Raw genomic sequence first — 10,138 nt, forward strand, 5'->3', positions numbered from 1 at the left:
TCTTTTACCAACAAATAGTGGAATTGACCCTAATATTATAACATATTCACAGCTGAAAGGGCAAGTATGTTTGGTGCGACGGGGATTCCAACCCGCGACCCTCAGATTACGAGTCGAACACCTTAACCCACCTGGCCATGCCGGGCAAAACGTATAAGAACCTGTGCAATATGAGTGGATTAACTCAAAATATATTACATTTATTTACATTGCTTGTTTGGCAGTTAAGCACAAAGCTATACAGTGGACTATTGTACCCTGCCAATCACGTGTATCGAAATTTTACTTTGCTAGTTTGGTCTGAATTTACGCCGACATATAAAATTAAATAATTTTCAAAATGTTATCAGTATCGGTTCACGGTTTGATGCAAGTACTCTTAATAAAAAAGTGCAATAATACATTCATGTTATACATTTATTATGAATAAATATATTTCTCAGTATAAGAGTTATTGATGTTGTTAGCTTACTATATGGATTCAATAATAAACTAAATTTCCAAAAGTGGTTGAACCTCGAAAGATTTATGGGGATTATGGCCGAAAATATCGATAACATCATTCTAGTCGTTATTAGCTTTATTTTATGACACTTTGTACTCGTAGTTTGATTGGGATATTAAATCGACTAACAGTGAATACTGGGTTAATCTTCAGTCTTAATCATAAAGGTAACTTGTTTTGGTAAGAAATCATTGATGGTTACTATATATATGACTAGAATGTTTGTTTGTTGAATTTCGTTGTCAGCCACACTAGAGTTGCCTATATTATGCGTTTCTAGTTTATAAGAGATAGAAGGTCATCCACATAACACTTCTCCCCATCGCCAACACTTGGACTACTCTTTATCAACGAACAGTGGAATTGATTGTTACATTATAACGCTGAAAGGACAAACATGTTCGGTGATTATGGAATTTGAGCCTGCGGCCCGTAAATTACAAGTCGAGGGCATTAATAGCCAGAATATAGTGCTCGGCATGACAAGCGTGTTAAGGCGTTCGATTCGTAATCCGAGGGTCGCGGGTTCGAATCCCGATCGAACCAAACATGCTCGCCCTCCCAGCCGGGGGGCGTTATAATGTGACGATCAATCCCACTATTCATTTGTAAAAGAGTAGCTCAAGAGTTTGCGGTGGGTGGTGATGACTAGCTACCTTCCCTCTAGTCTTACACTGCTAAATTAGGGACGGCCAGCGTAGGTAGCCCTCGAGAAGCTTTGCGTGAAATTCAAAAACAAAACAAACAAGCCAGATTCTATCAAGCGACGAATGGCGTGTATATCAATATTTCTATATAAAGAGAAATAAGTTAGTGATAAAATAAGTGTTTTCAAACGATATAAAAAATATTCTATTTCTTATTTTCTAACAAACGTTTGTCTATTACAGCAGGGGACGAGGTGAAACACTCCCACGGACTCATTGCTGTCCCTCTTCTGTGGCTTATGCAAATAATTCAGCACGAAGTTCAGTTCTGCATAACTGTAATGGTCATAGTTAAACTATGTTTGACGCGCAAATACAACCGTCACAGCCCATGTATGACTTTGCCACGTAGCAAACGTTTCTTGTATTATTATTACACGTATATAACTGCAAATAAATATTATCTTTCGATAATAAAAGAACATTTCTTTCGTTTCCGCTGTTTAGTCAGGGTAGAGATAACAGAAAACTGATATAGGGGGTGTGACTCGTATTTTTTGCTCACCAACTGGTCAATAGGTCTTAGAATATAACAGTTTTGAGGAGTAAAACGAAAATCAGTAATTACGATGTCACTACCAAAGTGTTTTGTAACCATCCTTTTAATTATGTTGTTTATATTTGTGGACCTTCGTCATGCTAGACACAAGTTACTGATGGTATCATTTGACGGTTTTCGCTACGACTATATCGGGAAATACAAAACTCCTAATTTTGACCGCGTGGCTCAAACTGGGGTGCGTGCTCAGCTGGGGGTTCAGACTGCATTTGTAACCAAAACGTTTCCTGACCACTACACTATAGCTACAGGTAAGTTTCTTTGTGTTTTTTTTTAATTGCGCGCAAAACTTCACGAGGGCTATCTGTGCTAGCCGTCCCTAATTTAGCAGTGTAAGACTAGAGGGAAGGCAGCTAGTCATAACCATCCACTGCCAACTCTTGGGTCATTCTTGTACCCACGAATAGTTGGATTAACCGCCACATTATAACGCTCCCTCAGCATATTTGGTGTGACAAGGATTCGAACCCACGGCCCTCAGATTATGAGTCGAGTGGTCTAACCACCTGGCCATGCCAGGCCAGTTACAGGTAAGATTTCTTACTTTCATACTTCATGTGTTACTTTCCTATTAATACAATCTTACAGAAAAGAAAACAACAACAATTATATTTTATCTTTACGTTTGTATTACCCAGATTAGGAGAATAAGTTGACGTACCAGGATACTATTATAATTAGGAGAATAAGTTGATGTACCAGGATACTATTATAATAATAACTGAATCAACATTTTTCTGTTTCTTAAGGTTGCTCATAAATTTTGTAAAACGTAGCGAAAAACTGACAAAGCGCGCTCGTGCTTTTCCACATCGCGACCGCCTCGTGGCACAGCAGTATGTCTGTAAACTTACAAGGCTAGAAACCTGGTTTCGATACACGTTGTGGGCGGAGCACAGATAGCTCTTTGTGTACCTTTCTGCTTAACAACAAACACAGACCATGTATTAAAATACCAGGTTATAGAGTGTATTATGTAGTACATACTAGCAGTTCACTTGTAACTGTATTTAAAACTGACAAGATTCTGAAAATTAACGCCTGATAAAGTGAATTGATTGGTTGGAAATAAAACCTTTTTAATTTAAAATTCTTCACAATCTTTCTTCCACAAGATATACATTCAGTAATTTACTGCAACAACGTTCTAACGATTGAGTTTTTTTCTTTATAATAATGAAAATTATGTTCTGAAACTAATTTAACAAAACTACATCAAATTAGCTTTTGACTTGTTCAACGTTAATTTAGGACTAGAAGCAGATAAGCAATATGCTCTTACTATGAGTAATCAGTGATTTTATTATACTTTTATAACAATAAGCTGATACCACAAATAATCAGGAGTTTTGTTATACAATTGTAACAATAAACTAATACCACGAGTAATCAGAAGTTTTGTTATATACTTCTGACAATAACTTAATATCACAAGTAATCATAGCCTTTGTTATGTACGTCAGTTTATCCGTGCGTATATGTGTGCTAGCTCACATGGAAACTCAATATCGCTATAGGTTAATTCTAGAGTGGTACTGTTATGCGAATGCGAATGCAAAGCTACAACTTTTATAACATGAACTTTGAAAACAATTATTTCACTAACATGAACAAACATATTACGTTAATTTTTCATCTTTCTGTAGCTCATAAATAACGCAGTAGCATAAAATCTCAACATAAATTCTAACAGGCGCATAAAATCGAAAATTAGACTTAAACATTAAATACGCTTTGTACGTTTGTGGTTTATCGTAGAGCAAAGCGACATCAGGCTATCTGTTGAGTCTACCGATGAGAAGCGAACTCCTGATTTTAGTGATGTAAATCCATGGAATGCTTTGTACGTGAAGAACAAGTTTACCTGATATGGGAATAAAATATTATTTATATGATTTTTTATTGATAATAATAGACCCGAAACTTTGTTAATACGTTAGGGGAGAGTAAAAAAAAAAGAGTTGATACTATTATAAGAAAAAAAAAGGTAAAATAGCGAATAATAAATAAAGTACATTTTTTCTCGATACCATAATTAAAAAAAAATCTGTATTTTATATCGTCTCTTTACAAAGAGTTTGATCAAGAAAAAAATCTCGCGATCTCAAATAAAGATGGCGATTTTGTTTGTTTGTTTTTGAATTTCGAGCAAAGCTACTCCAGGGCTATCTGCGCTAGCCGTCCCTGATTTAGCAGTGGAAAACTAGAGGTAATTAGCTAATCATCACCACCCACCGCCAAATCTTGGACTACTCTTTTACCAACAAATAGTGGGACTAACCGATACTTTATAACGCCTCCACGGCTGAAAGGGCGAGCATGTTTGGTGCGACGGAGATTCGAACCCGCGACTCTCAGACTACGAGTTGAACGCCTTAACTACCTGGCCATGCTGGGCCCTAATATGGCGATTATGCAGTATGACAAATCGTTCATAAACAACACCAACATTGTGTTGAGAGATATAATTCGTTTACAGTCATTCTATGTTTTTATAACTCCTTACTTCAAATCTAAATAACACAACTCTATATTATACTTGCTAGGTTTTTATTTCCTTCATGCCGAAATACGTAACACAAAAACAAAATTATTTAAAGATATATTTATTTAAACACATACCCTTCTCATTGTATACTATTTCACCTAATAATGCTGCATATGTGAAAACAAATCTTTGGCTTGTATAGCTCAGCATACTCTTCTCGTGTTAGAGGTCAAGGATTCAGTTTTTTTAAACAGTATTTCAGTAGTCAAATATGTTCAATACATGTATCGTACGTGACGCATTACTATATTCCCTAGTAGATAATTAAGACGTTTGTACTGATGTTTAATAGGAGGCGCTTTGAGTCACCTGATGAGCTCATGATTCAAGTCTCCAGTTTTCTGAAATTTAGGGCACGATTAGGCTTCGAGTAAATAATTGATTTTTTTAAGTGTTATAGTAATGGTTTAGTTACTGAGCAAATTTTTAGTTAGTTTGTCTGTTACAAGTACTAATATTAGGCAGTGAGCTATATTTTCTAAATATTTAGTTTGTATTTATACGAAATAGTAGAAGGACGACAATGAAAACCTAAGTGCAATTAACGCTTATTGTGAACTTATGTATATCAACAGGCCAAGATAAAATTCTCGGAGAATTTTTCTAAATTCTGTCGAACAGTTAACCTAAATTCTGTAAAAAAAAAGATAAGCTGAAATGAATACATTATACTTGTATGTAAAAATAACGTGAACAGAAAGCAAGTTATCAAATTTGAGTTAAAATGTAAAGGAGAAGTGATAATTAAAAATCGCAACACTGAAACAATTCATATCGAACGTCCGAGAGGGAAGCATATTCGGTTGTGCACATAATAAAGACAAATGACTTCCGAAACAAAGCCACTTTAATCAGCAATGTTTAGTTTTTATAACAATAATTATAATGTACTGGTAGCTGTCAGAGTTTGCGAAAGTGTAACAGGAAATACAACTGTTACAGGAGCGAGCTCTGCGAACATACAATATGAACCTAAACGTAGTTCATTCAAACAAATCTTTGCTGTTTTTAAGGTCTAAGTAGCGTACAATTGTGATAATATTTTTGTAATTGTTTTAGTGGGCCAGTAATCAACACTTTTATTTCGTGCATAATTTGAATTCATGTTTTTAAATATAAAAATTAATTTTCTCGAAATTTAGTGTATTCCGTTATTATTGTCAAAAATAGGCGACCGCTATTCCGTTGGATAGCCCTATCAGCAAGTAGAACTTGAAGAAATATAATGCTTTGTCAACAATGATAAACATTTGTTTTTATTATATAGCATCGCCATTAATAAACCTTTATATTGTTCATATCGACTGGTATGAAATACTCGTGTTTTTTAGATCGTTGTAAGTAGCACCAGGAAGGAATAATTGTTTCTTTCTAAACTTATATCATGAGTAAAAAGTCATTTTTAATGTTTTGTAGGCCTTTATGAAGAAAACCATGGAATCGTTAGCAACGCAATGTATGATCCAAAATTCAATACAACATTTAACATGAAAACTCTTGAAAGCAGATGGTGGGATGGTGGAGAACCAATCTGGACGACAGCGAAGTTGCAAGGAGTGAAAGTAGGAACCTTTTTTTGGCCAGGATCTGAAGTTCTACTCAAAAATGTAAAACCAAACATTTGTATGGCTTATAATAAATCTACTCCATTCAAAACACGGGTAGAAACAACCATTGATTGGCTATCCAAAGAACATGTCGAGCTTGCTGTCTTATATTTTCATGAACCAGACAGTGCAGGGCATAAGTATGGGGTCTTTAGTTCTGAAGTCGAGAAAACTGTTAAGACAGTCGATGAAACTCTTGGTTACATTTTAGATAAGCTAGAACAGACCAAGTTACTAAAGGAAGTCAACCTTATCATTGTAAGCGACCATGGAATGACGAATGTAACTCTCGATTATAAACATATAATTGCCCTAAATCAATCTTTAAATCTAGAACAGGATGTTCAAATAATAGCAGATTATGGCCCCGTGGCTGCTATTTTGCCAAAAAAAGGTAAAGAAGACATCGTGTACGAAAAGTTGAAAAATGCTCATCCGAACATGACGGTTTATAGAAAGAAAGACATTCCTGATCATTTCCATTATAAGAACCACAGACGAATAATGCCGATCATTGCTGTAGCTGATGAAGGATTTTACATCGTACCAGTGAGTTGTATTTTAAAATATAAGTTAGGCTTATAGGAAATTAAACTTGGTTTGTTCTTGATTAAGCCACTGCTTAACTATTTATGTTAGGCCTACAGAAAATTATACTTGGCACGACCTCTATGTTAGGCCACTATTAGACTAATTAGACTAGTAAAAGATAGCCTACACCTACTTCAGAGCTAGTCCTCTTTGCGATATTTTAAAATCGGTTTTAGAAGTAATGTTTTTTGGTTAGTTCATGAGTTTAATGAATCTGATATTATTCAAATTTTATTACAAGAGTGGTTCATTTTGTTCTTATTTCGTAATTATCTTAGACTCATTTAGAATCGTGGTTTCTGATTTTGCTGTATTTAATATCCTGGAGGAAGGAAAACTTTAATCCATAATTAGTTCAGTTAATATCGTGAGAGTGAGGTTACAATTGTACGCATTTCCTTTAATAAATTTTATTCTTTTGTTCTTTAATTAACTGATAACTATGAAAGTATTTAACCAAAGTTGTTACTTAAACACAAAACAAAAACACTTTTTGTTTTTAAAGAAAATTATTTTCCTAAAACGTTTTACTTTAAATCACAGTAAAGGATATTTTTATGCGAGGCAATAAGACGTTAGGCTTAAGCTTCTGCCATTATGGCCCTAAAAGTTCTATTTGTTTTCTCTCTCTGTCATAAAAGTTCTCAACGACTACGAAAAGATACAACTGACGTCACATCTTGATTCTTGTAATTATTAGGATAAAGAAAATATTCCAGCATTAACGTAAATTTCACACAGAGTCAAATTCAGCTACTCGATATTTAAGAACAAAATCTGATAAAATGATTTAGAAAAAGTTTCTCGGATACTTTCATTACTGTAACGCCCCCGCTAGCGGCATGTCTACGGACTTACAACACTAAAATCAGGGGTTCGATTCCTCTCGTTGGGCTCAGCAGATAGTCCGATGTGGCTTTGCTATAAGAAAAAACACACACACATTACTGTGTATTATTAAAAACAGATTAGTTTTTGCTTTGTGATTACATAAAGTGTGTGTGTGAGGGAGGGCAATTCGTCGAAAAAATACGTAGTTACGTCACTGCATGCAGGTGGGTTTATGCATTAAATGAATAACAGATGCAAAAGGTATTAATTTGTAATAATCCACTGTTGAGTTTTATATCAGCAGAGACCCACTGAATAAGAATAAAAGAAGACCCCTTGCTTCTATGGTTTTTTACCCTGCGCCTTCTATATCAACCAGCCCCCCCTTTCAATACCTTCTTCACATTACTTTTAATTGTGAATTTCGCCCACAGCTACAGGAGGGCTATCTGTGTTAGTCATCTCTAATGTAGCAGTGTAAGATTAGAGAAGGCAAATAGTTATCCCCGATCACCGCTAACTCTTAGGCTACTCTTTTACTAACGAATTGTGGGATTGATTCTCACATTATAACGCCCACACGGCTGAAAGGGTGAGCATGTTTGGTGTGATGGGGATTCGACCCCGCGACTCTTAGGTTACGAGTCAAGCGTTCTAACCACCTGGCCATACCTTGCATGAGCAAGGGTGTATTTCTGAATTAATTTTCTTCGACCTTTAATCACAAAACTTATCTGTGTTTTACTAGTTAAAAAGTCTCAACTGAAATTTAAACTAAACATATACTTTGTTCTTAGTGATATGATGAGACAATGTTTCTGCGTGAATTAATCATAGACTCGTGAGTCAGAACATGACTTAAAACACTGCCTTCCATTTATCAGTGACTCAGAGATAAATAAAAGTGCACTGAGCAACTATCAGAAAAATGTTAGGGTATAATTCTTGGGTTAATCTTCAGCTGAAAGGGAACAAATTAGTATAATAAAAAAACAACCAATGAATGGGAGAGCTGAAACACGTGGGTGACGAGGTAGATTAACAGTTTAAAGTATGTTCTTGTGAAAAGATCACGAGTTTGATTTCGCCTGGTCCATTTTCAGATTTAAGAAAAGGGTCTGACATCATAGGATAAGTTAACTCTTAACACTTCATGACGCCGATCGTTATTTGTGTAGTTTTTATAAGTTAGTATTTCTGGAATTTGTATCCATATGCATTAATCGCTTTCGTTATCAGAAGTGGGCTGGAATTAACATTATTAATTTTACGAAATAAACCAAAAGGATTGGTTTGGTTTGTTCTGAATTTCGCGCAAAACTACACGAGGGCTATTTGCGCTAGCCGTCCCTAATTTTGCAGCGTAAAAATAGAGGGAAGGCACCTAGTCATCACCACCCACCGTCATCTCTTGGGCTACTCTTTTACCAATGAATAGTGGGATTGACCGTACATTATAACGCCTCCACGGCTTAAAGGGCGAGCATGTTTGATGTGACAAAAGGAACCTAGTCAACAACAAAACTGTTAAAACACTTACGGTTCCTCAAAACAGAGAAATTATTGTAACACTTTCTAATTTTGGGTAGGTTCTGTTGGATTTGCTCCTTCCCTGGTGGATCAGCGATAAGCCTGGGGAACTATAATGCTAAACACTGGGTTTTGATACCTGCGTTGAGACGCTAGCACATTTTGTAGCTCTGTGCTTAACAACACACAAACTTTAAAACTCATTCAGTAAAGAGATGAATGTACAGTTCAGTTCACTTAATACGAACAAACACATTTTAGTTATTGAATACAACTCACAACCTACTACATACCAACGGATAATGATATTAATTGTCACAATTATAACCCCGGTTGGAAGAGCAAGCATGAGCAGTAACGGGATTCGATCCCACAACCTGCAGATTGCGAGCCTTCCAGCCCTCGTGCATAACACCCTACAGTTTCTACCGATAAGTATAAAAATCATTTCTAACATAATGGTTTACTGAAGTGCCGTTTCTTATGATATGTTGTTACATGGTATCACAGCTAACATGAAATCGAGCCTAACTTAATCTAGTTTTACTGCGTTTTTTTTGTTTTTTTTACAGCAAACACTGAGGAACCTAAGTGATATTGCAATTGGTCAACACGGGTATGACAATCGCCTTCGGTCAATGAGACCACTCTTCTTCGCAAGAGGACCGAACTTCAAGAAAAATTTCACCATAAAGTCAGTTTTTGACACAGTTAACATATACCCCATGCTTTGCCATCTGCTTAACATCAAAGCTGCACCGAACAACGGAAGTTTGGAGGTTGTTAAAGGTTTTCTTCATAATACGTCTTCCGTTCGTCTTTCTACAGTGCCGTTTACTGTACTTCTATCTGTCGTTGTGACACTGTCATCCATCTCGACCGTTTCTTTTAAACAGTGAAAACGAATACTAGTTTTATTTGAGATTAGCTTAAACTTACCTGTTAATTTAGTTATGATTTATTTGTTTGATGAGAGAAATTAAAAACCTCAAATAAACTTAATAGCTATCAACCTTACGTCATATCATATTATTTACTTTCCAAATTAACACATACACACACATATATATATATATTCTAAGTGTTGCATCCCACGTGGTAGTGAACTGTGTTGATGCTGCAGTCCGCTTTAGAAGGTGCAGCCAATCAAAGAATACATTAGTTCTCTACGTCACAGATTATATTTTAAATTTTACGTTTGGTGAAGAGAATTGGTTTGTTTTGAATTTCGTGCAAAGCTACTCGAGGGCTATCTGTGCT

General features: G+C 35.6%; 1 protein-coding gene across 1 annotated transcript; it reads left to right on the forward strand.

Annotated features, from left to right (window-relative positions):
* The first annotated feature begins 1,637 nt into the window (after window positions 1–1,637).
* LOC143223706 (ectonucleotide pyrophosphatase/phosphodiesterase family member 5-like) lies at window positions 1,638–9,895 on the forward strand. The gene is made up of 3 exons (XM_076452023.1): window positions 1,638–2,022; window positions 5,736–6,475; window positions 9,451–9,895. Exons 1-3 carry the CDS (start codon window positions 1,782–1,784, stop codon window positions 9,775–9,777), a joined length of 1,308 nt encoding a protein of 435 aa, XP_076308138.1. The 5' UTR covers window positions 1,638–1,781; the 3' UTR covers window positions 9,778–9,895.
* Window positions 9,896–10,138: the final 243 nt, after the last annotated feature.

This window comes from Tachypleus tridentatus, chromosome 8, assembly GCF_004210375.1.
Source record: "Tachypleus tridentatus isolate NWPU-2018 chromosome 8, ASM421037v1, whole genome shotgun sequence".
Taxonomy (NCBI): Eukaryota; Metazoa; Arthropoda; class Merostomata; order Xiphosura; family Limulidae; genus Tachypleus; species Tachypleus tridentatus.